Source organism: Solea solea, chromosome 4 (genome assembly GCF_958295425.1).
Source record: "Solea solea chromosome 4, fSolSol10.1, whole genome shotgun sequence".
Classification (NCBI taxonomy): Eukaryota; Metazoa; Chordata; class Actinopteri; order Pleuronectiformes; family Soleidae; genus Solea; species Solea solea.
Window position 1 is genome coordinate 15,701,762 of NC_081137.1, and position 21,188 is coordinate 15,722,949.

Here is a 21,188-nt window from a genome sequence, read left to right on the forward strand (position 1 = left end):
ACAAATTAAAGTGCTGACAAAATATGTAAACACAAAACACAAAAGACAAAAAAACCTACTCAATCACAGTAACGCAAGTAATTACTTTCCACCTTTGCAGTGACGTTACTTTAATATTGATCTTTTACAATGGCTTTGATTCAATTCAGTTTCAGTCAGTCATCATCTACCGCTTTATCCTCCACCAGAGGGTCACGGGGGTGCTGTGCCAATCTCAGCTACATCGGGTAATAGGCTGGGGAAACCCTGGACAGTTCGCCAGTCCATCGCAGGGCCACACACAGATAGAGACGAACAATCATTCACTCTCACACTCACTCCTATGGTCAATTTAGAGTGTCCAATTTACCTAATCACCACATTGCATGTTTTTGGACTGTGGGAGGAAGCCGGAGAACCCGGAGAGAACCCGGAGAGAACCCACGCACACACGCAAAACTCCATGCAGAAAGGCCCTTGTTCCAACCGGGGCTCGAACCCGGGTCTTCTCGCTGCAAGGCGAGAGTGCTAACCACTACACCACCGTATGGCCCTTCTATTCAGTTTCAATTTCATTTCATTTAATAGTGCTAAATCACAATATACATTACCTCAGGGCACTGTACATAGTTAGGCAGAAACCTTTACAATATTATAGAGAGAAAAGAAACCCAACAATTCACACGATGAGCAAACATTCAGCATCAGCTGAGAGAGAAAAGTACAAAATCTCTAACAGAACCAGACTCAAAGATGTGCAGCATCTGCCTCGGCCTGTTAGGGTGAAAGAAAAAATGGGGGACAGAAAGAGGGAGACGATATAGAGACAGAAGAGAGAGACCAGGAGCAGATATATATTCTACTTTATTATTGTATTATTATTTCTTATCTAATATTTTATTTAATTCCACCATATTGCCTATTTTACTGTTTTTTTTATATCCATATCCTATGCCTTGTTTCCACTGCTGTATTTCTATTTCTATAGCATCTGGAACAAAAACAATTTCCCCCCGGTAATAATAAAGTATTCTGATTCTGATTCTGATATATAACAGTTGTATCAAGTTATACTGTAGGTTTAGACAAGACAGTTCTGAATCAGTTAAGATACAGTATGTTTATATTACTACAGTGTCATTTATGCACACAGTAGAATAGATTGTTGATAAAAAATTAAACTGATATCACTTTTAATCATAGCATAATAATGATGGCAATACTACTACTGCTAATGATAATCATAATCATAGTAATAGCCTCAAAGCTGGATCTGGATCCTGCAGTCTGCAAGATGAGGACAGGGAGAGAGGAAGGGAAGGCAAAAACATTTAAATTTGGAAAATGTGAAACACTGGCAATTCCTTTAATTACCCATTAATACACAGGGTCCTTTTCATTTAATTAAAACAGCTGATGAAAGAACTGAGTGACACTGTGGTTGCATCGTCTGTGATCATAATAAAAATTAATCAATTATGGCAAAATAGTCATTTTCTGTTTGGGTGAACAGTGTAAACAGCAAACCCAAGCTGAGTGAGACAAGATAGTATTTTTCAGTTTCAGTATTAAAATAAAATTATTTAATATATTTTTTTATATGAAAGTGTTAAAATTACACAATTCCATTTTTAGAATTATTTAGCCTATGAGGTTTAGATAAGAAATCAAACATCTACAAATCAAAACCCTTTTTGACCACAAGAGGGAACCCAACCTCTATTTAAGTCAGTGCAACCAACACCATCTTTACAGTAACTTTGTTTAGTTTCATTTTTTCTTTCAGCCAAGTACACATGGGGAGATAGAACCAGCTCTCTTATTTTCCATGCCCTGCCTACGATTAGGAAAACACCATATTAGAGCAAGTGGTAAAAATAATTTCATTTTATTATATTTTACAAAAGAAATACAAAGTCGCTGAAGCACAAACCACACAGGCTGTGTAATGTCCATGGACAAACACAATAAATAGAATATAAAACATCACACAACACAAAAGCATACTTGTTGGTCAACATTAGACAACAAAAAGTCAAGTGAGTCCAAAATGATGGATGTTGAAGTGTAACAGGTTTGTTGACATTTCCAGTTAAACATAATGAGAGAAAAATAGACAACCAAAAACAGAACAGCCCGAGTAGAATCACAGGTCCAGGCTTGTTTCCACAGTATAATCACACACAGCATTCATATTTGAAGCACAACTACAAAAAAAAACTGAAGACTGAATTACTAGAAACCTGCATCAAGGACCACTAATCTGATTACTCTCAAACACCAAAGAACCTTTTTCTAAATAAAACCAAGACAAAAGTTAAACGGAGCAAAATCTTTTAACTTTCAACCCCAAATGGGTCAAATATATTTAATCTCTTACAAAGAGAAAGAAAAGAGATACACCCGACCATGCTGAGTGTTTCTAAATATCCACACCTTATATGCACATAGTTCTGACCTCCACTGAGGAAAACTCTTGTACCAATACTCTTTATACATGTCTTCTACTTAATAAGGCTTCTGATTTGTCTCTTTCTTGCATAGGATTCCTGAATTACAGTATAGAGTAACCACAACTACAAACTGTTAAAACCACCCTCACATTCTCCTTTGTTTCCCTCTGTTCAGTAATCAGGGACTTACAGAGACACAGTAGACCAAACTGTACTGTTTGTATTGCTGTGGTATCAGTTTAGACACTCGTGTAGAGTGGAGAGGGCAACACAAGTTAACACTGAACATAAACATACTGAAAGAATCAATAAATTAAATTGTAAAAACGCACACGTTTGCTGGAGAACAAACAATTTCCACATCAACACCTTCAGAATAAAGGTTGGTGGTACACACACTGGACCAAAAAGAGGAGAAAAGTTACTACGTTTGGTTTGTTTGGTAATGCATCTTCCTCCAGTAATATCATCCAAGTCCAAAACCTGGAAGTTACACATGAAACAATACAGACTTTGGTTTGGCAGCTGCGTTTCTCCCTCTATAGCAAACTTGTGCTTCACATCTTTTAGGACAGACGACAAGCTGTTCTGTGCCTAATATCACATAAATCTCACCAGCAATAATAGTTATTCCACACCCAAAAAGTTCAAAACATAATACCTCCTATTGCTAAGCTGTGCAGAAGATATTGCAATTGATATTTCCACTTTCTGCTTTCCTGTATTAGTTCAGCGACACTCCCAAAAGTCATAACATTCACAATCAAGAACCAGCTCAGTTAGTAAAATACATTTTTCACTCTGAATCGTCTCTGTTGCAATGATAACGTTTGGCTGTAACAGACTGATTTTATGACACAGTCTTTCAATGCTTTCTTAAATATTCTTACTATCAAAAGGAAATGTATAGCTTTCTTAATATACATAACATATAACTACGTGCATCTTCCAATGTCCACTATTTCTTGAATCTACCTGAATGGCCAGAATTTCAGAGGACTGCCTTTCAAAACCTTTGGCAGTGAGAGGACATCTAATGAGCATCAAGGATTTGTCAGTGCCTTATTAATTAAAGAATATTGTAACTCTTCCAGCCTTCTACAGCAAACCATAAAATAGCATTTTGATGAGTATGACGCAGAGCTAAAACCCATATTTGAATATGCATGGTTGACATGATCAGATGAAAAACATTAAAAATGTATCTACAAAAAATAAAGCAAAAAAAAAAACAAAAGTTGAACTAGATGACAGCACACAAAAGAGAATAAAACCAAGTCAGTGTAAAATGAATTAGACAAACATTTTTGTTTGTATACGTTAAAGTCAGCATTTAAGGACTATGTAAAAACATGTCCGTATCTTGTGCTGGAGCCAGGATGTTCTCAGCCCCTTCTGCTATCAACATGCATCCCAGGTTAGACCGACAATGTTTTTTTAAACTGTACACCAACCACAACAAGATGCCATGTCAACCCAGTCCTTAATGTTGCTCTAATGCAGAGCTGATAGCTCAGAGTCAACATAGTGTCATAGCAGTCACTCTGAATACTTGAAGGCATTTTCAGCCAGTCAGCATGCTCGAGTGTTTGTCAACATCACCCCAGCGAGGCAGCAACACTGTCACTCCAGATGGTCACTGTTGTTATTGCTGCTGCCGCTGCCGCTGCTGCTGTCGTTGTTGCTGGCCTTGACCCCTGCCCTGCTAATTTGCAGCCAGGGTAACTTGGTACAGTTCTTAAAGAGCTGCTCAATGGCAATGTGACGCACATGCAGCTCTGACGCCAATGAGTCTTTCTCCTGCACAGCCACAGTCAGCTCCTCAAAGACCTCTGTGGAGATAGAGAAAGAGACAGAAAACAGAACTGAGCATTTTCTTTCACAAACACACACACAAGGACAAATCATCATAAACAGCTAAACAAATGAAACACAGAGGCAAAACAACAACACAAAGAAAATCAATCTAAGTGATTAGCGAAAGAGCAGAGGGCAAAGACAACGTGACAGAAACTGAACAGTGTCTCAAACCGTCAAGGAAAATGGAGAAACATTCATGTCAACACATGAGACATGGGAACTTTTCCAGTACATGTAGTCCATACATATTGGGCTTGTGTGGTGTGTCAGTTACTTAGGATAAAAAAAGAACCTCCCCATCTGAGTTAAGTCTTGAAAACATGTGACATCTCCTGAAGGCTGAATAAGAGATCAAGTAGTTTTGACACCAGAACATGTAATGATAATTGGACTCATCTGATCACTCACAACAGTCATTCAACATTCAAAACAGTGCTGCAGCACCAACATTATAAAACTTAGTAAAACGAGAGTCTGTAAGACAATTTAAAAATAAATACCGTAAAACAAGTGTTAATATTGGCAGAAAGAGTTTAGTTGAGGGAGGGATTGCCTTGGGTCATCTATTGCATATAAAACAAGTGCGTTCATCCGTGCTCGTCTGATAACAGGAGCCTGGCTGTTGAATGATGGGAGTCAGCAGATGGGCAGGGTGTGTATGAGTGAGTACTACACAGTGTGCAATTCGAAACAGCTGATCACGTGGAAGACAATGATGTATTGACAAGAGAGGCCTTGCAGTGTTTCATCCCCTGCTTCACTGAGTCTCCTGTTCTGAATCCATGAGCTCACACTCAAGATGAAGTAAAAATGTGAATAAAAAAACTCCTCCTTTCTTGAGGAGGCTGACAATTTCATGTGGCAAGAGAGAATCTTGAGTTGAACACAACAATTGCAAACGTCACTTACTTTGAATCTGCATCAGAAGTTGGGCATTCAGCTGATGGAGGTCATCAACACTCATTTTAGTTACTGTAAGAAAAAAATGTTTTGATTAGTATGGCAGATATTGCTTATAACGTATCAGTATGTCATCTAGCTGAAAGTTAACAGGTTTTTTAAAAATATGAGGGCAGCAGTCAAGTTTCCTCTATAATGCAGTGCGTGCTGAAGATTGACGATGAGCTAATGTAGATAAACACACAAATAGATGCAAATAGCATAGACCTGTGGCATGCCTGCTATCTTTCAGCAGAGAATTTAAATTAGGGCAGTTTAGAAGGCTCTCACATTCCTCCAAGGTCTGTACTCTGTAGTCATGAGCAGCTTTAACAAGGACAAGATATGAGGGAGCTAAGGACACATCAAGAGTTTATATATAAATATACTTTTGTCTGGAGATACCACAATGAAGGACAGACCAAGCAACATGTACTGCATCTTGTGGTTGTGTGTTACCATTCTGACTGCTGCCTATTAGCGAAAAAGTGGTCTGTCAGTCATTGTTTTGATGTTTTGTCCACACTATCCTTCAATCCAGCTAAGAAAATAAAGATATAAAATCTTATCTTAAATGTGCTCACATTCGTCTCTGCTGTGGCCCTGGCGTGTGTGCTGTGCCTGTCCTCCTTCTGAAGGCTGGTTCCGCCCAAGCAGGCCTCTTCTGCCATCACTGGACCAAATGTCAGACTGTGACTGCTGCAGCAGCCCAAACTCCTCCGCTGTGTGGCACTCCAACATCCCCATAGCGTAATCAGGCAGCCCAGTAGCATTGCCTGTGTCCCAGTGGGGCGTGTAGCGGGGCACCTGGGCATCTGACTGGGGCAGCAGCTTACGGTCACCCTGCTGGCTGTAACAAAGAAGCTTGGTCCCCCGTCTGTTGAGGCAGTTGGAGGAGACAGAGTCTTTGTTCTGGGCATACTGGATGATGCGGTTCAGTTTCTGGCTGAAGGCCAGCTTCATGCCCTCGTAGGCACTTCGGGAGACCTTGGAACGTGATAGCTTCTGGTTGGCAATGAGATGACATTTCTCAAAGCAGTCTCTGTGGCCACGCAGGGACTTTGAATGCAACAAGGTCACAGAGGAGACACCTGCAATTACACAGCGAAAAAGCAATGAGAAGGTCAAAGTGGATGAAGAGGCAAGAGCTGACCAAGTGAACTCACTACAGCAAATCAATGTTAACTAGCTGGTGAAAACTGGCAGACTGACTCTGAAAGCTGCTTAGTGTGCAGTGAATTAGCCAGTAGTGTTGAGATAGTAGGGATAGTAGATTAACCCAGTCTTAATGTAAACATATGAAGTAGAGCTGAAACTATTAATCGATTACTAAATTAGTCGTCAACTATTTTGATAATCGATTAATCGTTTAAAGGGGACATATTATGCAAAATCAACTTTTTAACCATTTTAATACTTATATTTGGGACTCTGGGGGCCCTACCAGTCACCAAAGTGTGGAAAAAGAATACTCCGTCATGTTTTCGTGGTTCCCCTAAGTGTAAGTATAGGCGATAAAACACTTGATGTTGAATTCCCTGCGTTTATGACGTCAGCATGCGCATTTCACCGCGAATGTTACCGCCCACCAGTAAGTTTACCTCGAGAGCTCCACCTTAGCTCCACCTTGTCCCTGCGAGAGTGCAGGCGAGGGAGGAAGAGCGGTATTATGTCAACGTGGAGGGACAAGTGTGCTGTTGGTGGCTGCACAGTGGAGCACAGTGTTTTACACAAACTTCCAGCCTCAGAGGATTTTATATATGAAGCTAATGTTCCGGATAAAGTCAGCAAACGTGTTTTCGCACCACTTCGCATCAGACTGCGGCCAGCGGTCGCCGTATTTAGTCAGCGAACGTATTTCACCGACGTACAAACACACACATTTTTAAGAAAAGGTCACATGGAGCTCATAACTAACCATTCTGACACGTCCTAATTAAAAATATTTGTTCAGTACGTCCTCCATGACCGGAGCACAGACTCAGTCTGATCACATACAGCGGCCGTTTATGCTGCTCGCCACTGGCGATCAGCGGTAGCGATCAGCGGTGCTGCACTCTCTGTGAAAATCAGTTAAAAAGACAGCACCGCTGATCGCCAGCGGCGAACGGTGAGCTGCCTAAACTGGCGCTGTATGTGTGAGTGCCGTCACAGGAACAGACCTCCGACACATGGATACATAGGGACAGCACAGCTGATCGCCACCGCCGATCGCCAGCGGCGAGCGGCGAGCTGCCTAAACTGATCGCCAGCTCCGGAGCATACAGTCACCGGTCTGATACAGCGCCAGTTTATTCAGATCGCCGTGCGCTGCTGGCGATCAGCGGTGGCGATCAGCTGTGCTGTCCCTAGGTGTATTTAACTGATTTACAGTTCGGCACTGTTCGGCTCGATCCTTATGTAGGACGTCTCATCCTTTGACGGCACTCTCGCTGTTTTCTGCGCATGCTGCCATGTTGATATTGTCAGAGAACTAGTGGAGGGAGGGGGAGACGAGAAGCAGCTGAGCGAGTGAGCGCTGTAAAAAGGACAAATCAGAAACCCCCTGGAAGAAGTGGGTGTGTGTTTGCCTGTGTCTCATTTGCATATAAAGGGACCATGCACGAAAACCGAGCGTTCTGAAAGGGGCGGGTTTAGCAGGGTTATTGAAATGCTATTGTGCTTCATCCTTATGGTATTTTGACCAAGGCATGTCACTGACATGTTCATTAGGACACCAGGGAACTATTTTAATGGGGGAAATAGGGTATAATATGTCCCCTTTAAAGCTTTTTTCATTATTAAAACAAGATTTCTGATTGTTTCAGCTTGTTAAATGTGTTTCTTTGCTCCATATAACAAAGACAACATCAAAACTGAATGATTGTGGTTTGTGGATAAAACAAGGCATTCGAGAACGTCATCATTTCCAGGTTCGACAAACACTGATGAAAGTTTTTTAACATTTTCTGACATTTTATGGACCAAACGATTACTTGAATAATAGAGAAAATAATCGTCAGATTAATTGATTACGAAAATAATCGTTAGTTACAGCTCTAATATGAAGCATATTTTACCCAAGTGATTTTACCCGAGTGATCTCTGTTCACATGAGATCATCTATTTAAATATCTAAATTAAATTTTTTTATTCTGCGTAATGACACACACAGCATCAGATGAACCTGGGTCTCAACAACAGGAACAATCCAACTCATCTCAAAAAACAAAAACCAATGTCATGATATATAAAAAAAATCCATATCACATATAATGACACCGATAATTATCAAAATAAATATCACAAAGAATTTCAGAGTTTTACTCCTGTGTGAAAGATGAAGAAATATATTTTAATATATATTTTACACAAGGGAAAATAATCACAGCAATTGTATTTTGACTTAAAAGGTGTTTGCACAATGCATAAACATTGCTATATAGTGAACCTTTCTTTTATACCAAAACAGCCTCTGAGAAAAATGGGCCAGAGATTAATAAACAAAAGCTGGCTGAGGTGAAGGAGGCTAAAGTGAGAGCCTGCTGCATGGGCGTTTATGTGGTAGAGGCTGCTATTTCTCAGCAGAGAGACGCGTGTGTTGGAATCGGAGGTGAAGAGGAGTGTTACTGTCGCCTGTGTAGATTTCAAAGATCACTAAGTTTACCACACATGCCTCTTACAGATCTTTACCAGCAGACAACAAAGTCTGGTCAACAAATCATCCCCAACACCACATGAGCACAGTAAATACACACACACACACACATTACCAAAGCCTCATAATTAGTGTTGTATACACATATACACAAAGAGCTGGGGTTTTGAGGTTTCCTTTGACAGAGGGTTGTAACTGTTGATTGCAGTAGAGGCAGTAACTGACAACCTGTGCCTGACAGGTAATACAGGAAACACTCATATAGTTTTAGTTGAGTTCAATGTAAACCTTACATGTAGATGTATGAATTGGCATTGGGTGAAAATGAGAAAGTCAAGTTTATCCATTTACTTATAATAAAATAAACAGCTCTGTAATCACTTTTTAGTAGCAGCTGAACAAACGGTACTTCCCCCAAGCAACACTATAACAATTGTCCTCAAGGATGAGTTGGAGAATTGTTTACTTAATCTAATGGGGGTTTTAGAGAAATTCGTTATTTTGAGCTGTACAAATAAAACTGCCTTGGGATGAGATAACATGGAAAAGAATGAGGAATAAAATGAGTTTTATCGCGCATGCTGTGAGACGGTTTGTAATAGGTCTGTGTGTGCATAGTGACTAATGAGTGGCCAATAAAATATTTTAATATTGGCCGCAGGAGCTTTCTGTCAGTCAGTCATGCTATAATTTAATAAGTCTCAGTCTTCAGACTAAAACAAAAACACACTGGCTACCACTGATCTACCATGGAAATCATTGGCCCACAACCAGGGCAGGCCACCACCAGCCAAAGACCTCACTCCAGCTAAGCAGCTTAGCTCTATTGCCTTTCATGGCTGCACACAAATACTGTACATAAGAGCAGGCACACACATTATTCCCATGTTGAATCCACAGCAGTCAGCTAGAGACAGTAGACATAACAACACTGACAAGCAGTATGGTTGTTTTTTCCAGCTCCTTTGTGAGGAAGTAGTCAGGTTGGAGGCCATTAAGTGAAACAATGAACATAGTTCATTCAAGTGAGTCAAGCTTTGGTACATCAGATTAGATGTAAATATTAACACCTGGTGCCATCATTTTCAGCTGTTAAATGCTTACTCCTTGGAGAAAATACAAATAATTATATACAAATAGAATCAGGAGAGTTGGAGCCTCAAGAGAAATAGACATCAAACAAACCAGGCTTCTGGTAAAAAGAAATAATGATGTGTGAAAAATCTGCTTGCAAAAACGTGATATATAACCAAGGGCTTCTGCATCTTTTGTTTGAGGTTAACTGAAATCGTCACAAGTGCAAGACTTAACAATGTCACAAGTTTTAGTCACAAGGGAAATGAGAAAAACAAACAAACAAAACTCAGGAGAAAGTTGATGATGACTTTTTGCTTGGATCATTATCAATATTGAAGTAATCCACTGAGGCTATAGAAATCCTCAGGCTGTCCAGACAAGACATCCCTCTGTTCCATCTCCTTCTACTATGTATTTAGTGGTCACAGTTTTTTCCTACTTGAACTCAGTCTTCCTCTGTGCAGACTTGGCATTGTGTAATATCATGAAAGGAACCTAAGTTTCATACTGTGTTCTTGATCTTTATTCATGTTTCCAGAATCTTTATTTTCTCCTCTCACCCCAAGTGGTCAAGGCAGATGGGTGCACATGCTGTGTGTGTGTCAAGTGTTAACTCCATGTGTGAACTGTTGTGTTTCTCTGTGGTAAGTTCTCAAGCTTACTGTGTAAAGCACCTTGAGATATGTTGAGGGTTAAGGTTACTTGAGGAGTATGTTGTTGTTTTGTGCCATTTTCAAAATTAATTTAATTAAATACACACACACACTTTTGTTCTACTGAACAAGAATAAAGCGTGTGAAAGGAGTTGATTCTCACACAGGTTTGCACAGCTTTTCTTTTTAAGACAATGACTTCCATTCATTTGGACAGCCTAAACAAAGCATCCCCCCTTATTTTAACAATGGCCAATTAATGTCTAACCCAAATCCTAACCTGACCACAATTCATATCTTGCCCTAAATTTCACCAGTTCCTAAGAAATGAGGTTCTACCTCATTAAGACCAGGTTTCGATCTCCATGAGGACAAGTGGTCCTCACAACGTATGTGTTTATGCGAGAAAGGGCCCTGAGGAGTCAACACATTCAAGTACAGACACACCCACATACACACACAAACATATATGAGCTGACAGTTGAGAGACGGTCAAGTGGGACAGAGGTCAGCAGCAGTAAGGTGTCCAACAGAGCCACATGAAAATAGACAGTGAAGAAGACCGTTCACCACTGTTTCAAGTAGGTCTATAACTCTTAGATATGTCAAACACAACTCATGCTGTACCGGTTTCATAGTTTGAAAAGCAATCAAAACATTTGTTCAACAAGGCTTTATTGTGAAGTATTTGCAGGATTGACAGTTAAGTGGCTTCTTACTGAAGAGTCCTGGCATTTAATTGAGTACAGCAGCATTTAGAGTATTTCAAAGCATATATTTATGATTTTTAAAGCCAATCCCTATGTAAAACATGGCAGACCCACTCCCCGTCCGTGTGAACAACACAGCTGCTCAAGATACAGCAGATACTATAAGCAACACAGCTGTCATGCACTGCAGATGCACCCAGTGTGGACCAACTGTCAGTACAGAGCAGCAAAAGCTGAACACACACGAGAATGAAACTCAAAAATAGGTTTCAGTCTATTCAGTCAAAGATTTGCTTCAGTCTGGACTATATCTTCAATCAGTGACTTTCCTTTATCAATCATGTACAGAAGTAAACAGACTGGTTGCATTTGTGACAAAAGACATAATCACAAAAAGACTTTAATCTGCTGACACCTGCAGCAAATTCTCACACAAGTGGCATTAATGGTTGCAGTCCAAGTCAAATCTAAATTTCAGCAATTGATGACTGGCAAATGTATTAGCATATTTAGTGCTATTAACCTTGAATGCATGTCATAAATACAAATATACCTGAAGTATATCTCCGTTATGGTTGTACAGTATATATGATTGCTGAAAGCAGATGATTTTAGAAGATGAAATTTAACATTATTGTAAGCAAACATTCATGCAAGTCACAATTTTGCTCCCCGGTGCATCCTGCAGGGCAGGTATGTATGGTATGGTAAATTGATACTTAAACAGTCTTGCATTACAATCCAGCAAGTTTATTTGCTGACATTAGCCAGATATCACAGTCAGCCAGTCATTCCCAGAGAATGTGTTGAGACCCACAGATGAGTCACGGCAGAATAGTTTTCCAGCCAATTACAAGATTCAAGTGTTTGTCTTTTAGCTGTGTTCGTTTAACAATTATATCTCTTGGAAATGTCTGGTTTACATATTCATAATAATATGTGAAACAGTGAGAAGATTATGTTGTGAATTGGGTCACATTATTAATTTCAAAAATATTGTGAAAATACACTGGTTTAGACTATGTAGTGAAGTTAGTTTAGATCTTGACAGACCTATGGTGAAATAAAAACATATTTCAAGGCTACCACAATAATAATAATAAAAAAAACCTAAGAGACAATTTATTGACAATTGTAAATTTTAAGAGGCTGAGAAAAAAGGGGCTTAGCAAGGTGGACAATAAAGACAGTTCAGAAAATCTCTGGAGCTGAACTGTGAATCACACTGCTGCCACAGGCAGCACCATAATTGGGCCTCCCTATATACCCCTGGGTGAAGAGTTCACCACCCCATGAATAAGTTGTTTATACGATAAGGCTTCAATAGGCCCTGTCGAGCAACAACCAGAATCAGCATGAATTGAATCATTCTAGCCTCTTGTTAAAGCTGTTTCCTGTTTGTTTGTTTGTTGTTTTCCACCTTGAACACAGCTGGTAATATTATCAAGCCTCAGCAAAAATTCTGCCTGCATTACATAAGCAGATTAAAGAATAGCAAAGCGAGGTTTGCTGAACCGGGCTGCTCAGCACTCACAATGTCTGACAAGGAGCCGGAGATGACCAAAAGACCTATAAAAGGAAAACCTGTGAGAGGAAGTAACAATACCTGATCACTAGTTTCATTACTCTCCGGTGTTTACACAGCACAACTAGCCACATCAATAGCCCGCTGTTCCTCTGCAATACATTGATTCCTATAGCTTAATAGAGAAACATTACTTCCAAGAAACAAAAACAATACCTGCTGCACCGTCTCTTGGTATTTTGGTATGAGACTGCAGCAGCCCCCTTGTTGTCTGCTGCACAGTGTTGATGCTCAGGGCTGTGTAACCGCAAGTAGTGCACAGCCCAGATGTGTGGTTAAAAACAGAAAAGAAATGTCTGAATGTAACAAATCCCCTGTTGGGTAGATGTCGAGCATTTACAAATAAACAGCCTCAATTTATATTTTGTGCTTTCTGATGGAACAAGTGCATACAGACCAAAGCAGTTTCCTCAGGAAACAACCACTTGGAGTTACAACAAAGGTTGCACTTCCTGAACATTCATCCTGCCCCCGTACTGTATTCAGAATTGTTGCCACAGAGAGCTTTCACCACTACTGCTGCTGCTGCTGTTCTTGTTAATACTAGGCTGAAACCGAGTCATAAAAATTGTGATCCTAGTAAACATATATAATTGGAATATGATATAGGAGACAATTTTAATGGAGCTTTCAGTGGAACGGTTCGGTGTGGTACAGTATGGTATGTATTTTTTTGTGTATTCTTTGGCACCCATTCTAAACAGTACCGTACCGTACTGTGCCAAACTGAACCACACATAGCTTTAGTCAATGTGTAAACCTGCTTTAATTGCGCTCTATATACACTATGGTGAGATTTCTCATCTATTACATGAAAGCAATAATTGATTTATTACTTTCAGCAGTATATAACTCTTATTGGCACAGTGTTTACAGCAGTTTGTAGTCCAGTCAATCAAGAAATAGGGAAAGGCAGATAAGATTTGGGGGAGATGACATTTTTCCTTAACACTTACAACACTTGAAATGCAATATATATTATTTTAGTTTTTTTCAAAATCTGCTTCAACTTCTAATAAATATTCAAATCAAATACAGAGCGAGAAAGGAGTTGAATATTCAGCAGCAGCAGTTCACCCTTGAGATGGCATGATTAGGAGAGGAAAAACACAGAGGTTGTGTTATTGATTGAGACCATTCTTTCTGCTCGACGTTTCCTCTACTCTGCATGTGTGGTGCTTAGACTTGTTCTCTCTTCTCCTTTAATGGACGATGGTACATGATGAATGAGTACTGCAGCTATTAAGCCTGCATGAGCAGTCAGCCGGCACATGGAGGCTCAGCCTTAGTTTCATCATGCCTAAAGCAGCAACATGCAGCTTAGTAAGCCCCCCTCCCACCAACAAAACACTCAGATGCATTAGATACAAACACGTCTGCAAACATCACCACCCCAACCTCTCTTCTTCCCCCAGACCCAACAGTTATATAAAAAAACCACACCATTGCCACACAGGAACATCAAAACCTGTACCATGAAAAGCATACAACCATACTAATGCAGTTTGACAGGTATTTTCTGACAGAAACACTGTTAAAGATACTCCCAAAAGTAACATCAATAAACTACTGCTCGAGTGTGCCTTACATTAACATAGCAGTCTGGCTGAAACGTTAACAATATCAAGCGTAATTTGACCCCCATCTTAACCAGATGTACAACTCCTGCCTTTGTGGAGAGCTGACATGTTGTATAACTCCTTTTGAGAGATAGAGACCCTTCCATTCTGAATAGGACAGCAAAATGTAGGTGTGTTTAAACTAGGGCTGAACGATATGGACAAAATTTCATATCTCGATATTCATGCCAGATATCTCGATATCGATATGATACGATATGACTACGGGTTCGGTGAAAACCAATCATTTTTCAGAAAAATAAAAACATCATAATACAAAAGACTGTGGAAACTTTCCACATGGAAAGTGCAGTTTTATTGATGAGAACTCACTGTGAGACTGTGTACACGGGTACCATGTCTTTTGCAATGTGGTATGTTATAGCGTCCGTAACGCCTTTGTCTGGTGGACGTCGACTCATACGGTGTAACGCTACGGAACGCATCAGTAAACACACTTTGCTTGGGCTTCTTTTGGGATGACTGAGAAGTCCCCGGTGTTTCTCTCATTGTAATACACTCTTCGTGCAGCACGCGATGGTGTTGTTTCAGGTGGTGAAACATGTTTGTTGTGCTACCTTGCTTCGTCGCAATTTTCGCCAAGCACGACCTGCACAACACCTCGCTCTGGTTGACATCATCCTTTTTAAATCCAAAATACGATGATTTATGTTTTGGCACAAAATCGTCACCGGCCGCATTATCTTCCGCGCTCATGTCACTTTCTTTCCCGCTGTGTATGTCGTGTGTGTGTGTGTGTGTGCGTCTCAGTGTCCGTCTCCCTCCCGCCCTCCTATGTTTGTCATTGGTTGGCTTCAGCTGTCGATCCACAGCAAGCATGAAATAAGGTTTGTGGTTGGCTGGCCACAGTGGTGCATTCAAGGACAATCGTAAAAATGAAGTTTATTGTGCCAGAAATGTACATGTAGGGCGAGCGCGGGGGAAAATCTATATTGTTTATATCGTTGCTTTTGCGATATGAATATCTTGAATGTTCATATCTAGATATCGATACGATAACGATATATCGTTCAGCCCTAGTTTAAACATATCTATCTAACATGTTACTTACAGACCAATCCTTTTCTGAGGCTGTTTGTTTTAATAAGTCATGGTACGTTTATAAGCCAGATGAAACCCAGGCTACACCCTTCTAACATATATGATTAATCCTCATTAAGCAAAAGTATTTACTAATAAAACGAAGCACTTTTCTAAAAATGTTTGCCTGAGACTTTTACATCCCAAAAATAACATAGTGAGTAAACAATACCGACAGCATTACAGAATAAGATCTACAGTATAAATGTTTGATGCATATGCATTTTTTCCTGTTTTCAACAGAATGATACACTCCTCTGGGAGCTCCTACTCAGTTTATATGACACTGCTTTATAAGTCACACACACACACACACACACACACAATGCAGAAAAAAATCATATGTGTATCAAGTGTCAAAAAAGAGGCTTATCTGAGCCCTTGTGATTTCCCATTCTTCTTCAAACTGGCCACCCATTACTTGAGAGATGAAAAAGCTTCAAACACAAGCTCTTGAGTTGGAGTGGAACATCAGACGGTTGAATCACAACAGCCTGCTCTAGTGCATGCTTTGGTCTTGCAGGCCCATTACCCTGTACATGTATCTTTTACATTGTTACTGGAAAGGATAAAATAAGTGCTTGTGGGCAGCAGTTGACTGACACATCCAAAATGTGCAAAAGGCTATCGGGCTGTATTACAGCTCCTGATAAAAGTATATATTTGCCGAGATAGGAACTTATGATCAAAAACATCTATGTATGCACACTAGACTGCTTCTCTGTGAAGGTAGCCTGCACACAGCTAGAGGTAAAGATGGATTTTATCTCTGAATCCCATCAGACAGACAACAGTCTGTACATTTACATGATATTATTAAAAAATGATTGGAGTCAGACTCAAGCTGGCCTAGGTGCTCTGCGCATATGCCACAGTGCACGGCCCCAGCTTAAACCTAGAAATAATAGACGAAGTAGATACAGGAATATGAGTGTCAAAAACATGGCAAAATTCAAGCCAGTAAATTGTATCTTCTTCTAATAAGCTACGACCATAACTCGACCTAACAGTGCATGATCCTGAGTGACTATAAAGAATATGGCTGTGTATATGCATGTTTATACACAAGATATGATAGCAACGATCAAACCAGTACTATCTTTTCTGAGAATCAGTGGTGAGCAAATATGCAAAATTGTCTTACCTTCAATGCTGAGTTCAAAGCAGACATGACAGAAAGATAAGGTCCCTGTTTCTGTCTCCAGTTTGCAAACACTGCAGATATTGTCATCGTTCAGATCAATGCTCACAAACTGCTCCTCTTCATCCATAGTTTGTCTAGGGGGAAATAATCAGAAAAAGAGAGTACATGGCTAAATAACACAAATATCAATTTTGCTAATTAGGCCACACTTTGAAATAAACTTGCAAAAAATGCACTTTATGGTGGCATGAGTAAGGTGAGGGAAACCTGTGGCTCAGGCTATTTTTGGTACAGTAAATGAGACAAGTCAATGTCCCTTTCTGTAAAATATTTACTTGTATTTCACTGACGTTATGGGTACATTACCGCACTAGCAGATAAAACAGTACAGCTGTCTGCAGATAGCACAGAACACCCTGATTTAATTCAATATAGCCATTTCAGGCATGGTATCTGCAAAATGGGTTTGGGAATTCTACTGAGTTTGCTGTCCACATATGATTAATGTAAAGGAAGTCTGTTTGGGTGAGATGTTTTCACAACAGTAGGAGAATCTCCAGGAGGATCCAGGTGAGGGGAAGGAGCTAGGATAGTCGCCCATTTACTCACTGTGTATTATCCACTATGACTGCTACAGAGTTCTGTGTAGTACTCTTCTAGACTTTATCCAGAGATTAGCCTAGTGAGCTGGCAGAAGACTATCCAGAGAATGTCTGGAGTTACTTCTGAAGACATTTGTGTTCACACATATGGCTTGGTGCATGTATGGAAGCAGCTTGTGCCAAACAATGGTGTTGACAGGAAATAGACATCAGTCACACAAAATCTATAACAATCAAAACAATGTAATTTAACTTTTAATTGTTTTAATTGTTGTCTTAATCTGGTTCAGCACTTTTGTAAACTGTGGTTGCTTTACATGTGCGATATAAATAAACTTTGACTGAAAACAATAGTTGTCTCAATGGAAATATAATAAGAGGATGTTTCAAGAAGACTGGACTTACATTAACAATTACAGAATGGAGACATTGTTTTATGGTAAAGTGACATGAACATGTCACTTTACATGTTCATCTCAAAACATTTAGAAAGAAAACATTTACATTTTTTGTGTGCTTTCCTCAAAACATTTAGAAAGAAAACATTTACATTTTTTGTGTGCTTTCCATTCTCAGTGTACAGTATTTAAGCAACTCAATGTCTTGGTGTTGGGATGCAAATTTCCTAATAGCATCTGTAACTGGCAAAAAGCAGAACTTACACTGTAATGAGAGTTGCTCCAATATATTTTCTCTCATAATACATGGAATATTTGTAACAGTATATCAATTATATCAAATCATCTGCAATGACTGTAGGTGTACTTGGACAACTACTGATTCTATAGCCCAATATCTCTTTTTAGAAATCCACATGTTCCAGTGTGAGCACCCTTTGGAGAACCCAGGCCAATGTGACAACTTTATAGAAAAAAACCGCAGAAAACCATATATCAGATATAGAGGATGTAAAGTAATTAAGAGCAACTAGGTTGTAAAGACAAATACTATGTGACACACTTTCGAGAAAATGGCACCAAGATAACAAAAGCTTTTCACTGGTTGTTGTTTATGACAACATGGAGGCTTTTAAGTCAGACACAAACCATAACATACAACTGACACTTAAAGCTAGTCTCTTTTAGTTGGCATGTGCTTTTACCTGAACTATTCTACAAAAGATGTGGTCGTACATGATTATTGCAACTACTTTATATGATTTCTTATTATTTGTGTTACTTATTTTAGAAGATTTCAATATTTGTACTTCAATTTAATCTGTTTTACCTTTGTTTGGTTCATTTTGTGCTCCTGACTTTATTTTTCCACTTTGTATTGATTACTTTCATTCTCTCTTCGATGTTTTTAATGCCTAATTACAGCACGTGAAAGTAAATTAAAAGTGTTTCATATAGAAAATTACCTTATCATTCTGCAGCATTAAATGTTAGACCGAGTTATTAACCTATACCATAGTGTTCGGTTTTCACAGTGGGTCAATAGAGCAGCTAATAATAGTAATAACGGGCTCGACTGACGACTCGAGATCCGTCTTAACTTCTCCTGTGTCGGTTCACATGTACTTAACCTTCGCCACTGCGTATATTTCTCATTGTCCGCAATTAAAATGCATTCGGGCCTGTGAAATACTACTCCGACTGCAAGCTATTTGAAGTTGTCATTCTAACAATTGTATACTTCATACAGGCAAATACATATGTACGTATATATAAACTGCGTAATATTGCTTTCAACAAATACCTGCTAACAAGAAGTTAAGCTAACCGCACACACACAGGCATCCTCCTCCGGCTGGATCGTGACCGTTATTTGACGTAGTTCAACAGCGAGTTTTTTTTCACAAAATAAAGATGACGTGATAAATGTGAGGTAACTTGCTCTGGTATAACTCACCTTTGTACCCGGGCAGCTATAGCTTTTGTGTGAACAGCTCCTCGCGTCTCCTTCGCTGCGGTGGGCACACAAACATAACACCGCGCTGCACGTCACGGTAAAATCCAGAAAGGAGTAAAAGCTACAGGAGCCTCTCGGCGGACTGTACCACTGCCTCACCCGCGGGGGTGCAGGATACATCAAAAGTTAATGTGAAAGTGACTGCTACCGGTAAAACACAAACAAACAGCAGGCATATATTTCTATGTAGAAATACATATAACTATCTTATGGATATGTGTTCAGTTTGTCATACGGGTCACCAGTGTGATTGGTAGCAGCACAAACACCCCTACCTTAAATGAAAGTAACTCTTCCTGGCGTCATCAAAACATTTCCACACATCAGAGGGAAAGGAAAGTAATCGAGTTCATATAAACTAATCAATGACTCAACCACACTTGTACTTTTTCTGTACATTTCATCTCACATGAAATGGGGACATCCAGTGAAAGATCTAGACACTAATGGTTTTGTTTAGAGGTCTGTAACTTGTGGCCCGCGGCCCTACTTACGTATTCATGTTGCCTGCCACTTAATATCAACTTATAAGGAGTTAGTTTCTATTTCACTTTTTATATCATACGTGGGTTTTTGTTGTGAATTTTAATTGGTTTCATTTCAATAGAGCCACTTTTGTTTTGAAACTGAATGTGAATTCTCATCATAAAATGTTTTATTGTGATATCATTGATCATCCCTACTGAACCCCTCCTGACCAGACTAAGATGCTCAGTGGCTCGCAGGTCATTTGGGTTTGAGACCCCTGGTTTAGAAGCTTCTTTAATTCTCTGATACATTTAGGAGTAATATGTGTCATTGCTACATTAACATTAGTTAACATTAACTTTAACCTTCCTTTTATAGAAGTTTTAATAAAGGACTGTTCCAAATAAATGATTTTACACACACAAAAAATTGTAACGGAAATAGATGCTGGACTCAGAGCTTGAATTGCATTTCTGTATTAAACATTTAGCAGTGAAATAGTGACATCATCATCTGTGGAGCTGATACAGCACTTTCTGTGCTTTCTTGAAGACTTTTTTAAGAACATTGTTTTCCGATGTTCCTGAATGGCCTGTGTGTGATTCCACATGAATGGAATGAGGTAAGAATTGTTTATATATGCAATTAGTGGTTGGGTGTTATATTGGGTTGTTTTCTTTCTTCATGTACCATAAGACAAGATAAAATCAGTAAAAGAGTGCAAACCTGTGCCAAGGCTCACTCAGTTTTTGTGTCTGGCTCACCACCAAAATCTAAGTAGTAATTCCTTTGACAATAACCTACATCCTCTGACAATCAAATTAAAATCCATTCTATACTTTTTTATGCTGCTCACAGACAGACGAAAAGACAAACATCAGCTACAACAGAACCTCCATGGCAGAAATAACAGTAAGTCAGAGGGCAGTCTTTTTATAAACATGCACTGAATTGATATCTTAATGGAGAGAACTTAGATTTCTATTCATTCCATTCATTTGAGCCATGTGCAAAACTATCATGATGATAGTTAGCTAATGGCTCTGTAATGGCAGACAAATTTGGACTTTACATTATACACATGTCAGGTGCACTCTTATTCAGTTCACATTAGGGCTGCAACGATTGATCGATTACTAAATGTTGAGGTTTTAATGTGTTTTCAATAACTGAAACAATCTTTCTGATTTTTTCAGCTCCTTAAATGTGAATATGTTCTGGTTTTTTTGCTCCACGTAACAAAGAAATAATTAAATCTGAATAATTCTGAGTTGTGGACAAACCGGGCATTCAAGAACATCGTCATTTCCAGGTTTTCATAAGCACTAATCAGCACTTTTCACACAAAATTTCCTAAAATGTTATGGACCAAACAATTACTCAACTATTTAGATCGATAAATTGAAATTGAAAATACTGGTTAGTTGCAGTTCACATACTGTTGTAC

The 21,188-nt window shown here is 39.3% G+C and overlaps 1 protein-coding gene across 1 annotated transcript; it reads right to left on the reverse strand.

Annotated features, from left to right (window-relative positions):
• Positions 1-1,851: 1,851 nt before the first annotated feature.
• On the reverse strand, positions 1,852-19,324 carry c4h21orf91 (chromosome 4 C21orf91 homolog). Its single transcript, XM_058627592.1, has 5 exons — positions 19,214-19,324; positions 16,758-16,891; positions 5,816-6,322; positions 5,202-5,264; positions 1,852-4,264 (listed from the first exon to the last, which is right to left on the reverse strand). The coding sequence occupies exons 2-5, from the start codon at positions 16,882-16,884 to the stop codon at positions 4,056-4,058; spliced, it is 906 nt and encodes a 301-aa protein (XP_058483575.1). The 5' UTR covers positions 16,885-16,891; positions 19,214-19,324; the 3' UTR covers positions 1,852-4,055.
• Between the last annotated feature and the right edge of the window lie 1,864 nt (positions 19,325-21,188).

Coding starts and splice junctions, on each gene's coding strand:
- c4h21orf91 (XM_058627592.1), bottom strand. CDS start 16,884: ATGGATGAAGAGGAGCAGTTTGTGAGCATTGATCTGAACGATGACAAT. Junction 5,265..5,815: donor GGGCCACAGCAGAGACGAAT/GTGAGCACATTT, acceptor TTTTTCTTACAG/TAACTAAAATGAGTGTTGAT. Junction 4,265..5,201: donor ACTTCTGATGCAGATTCAAA/GTAAGTGACGTT, acceptor CTATCTCCACAG/AGGTCTTTGAGGAGCTGACT.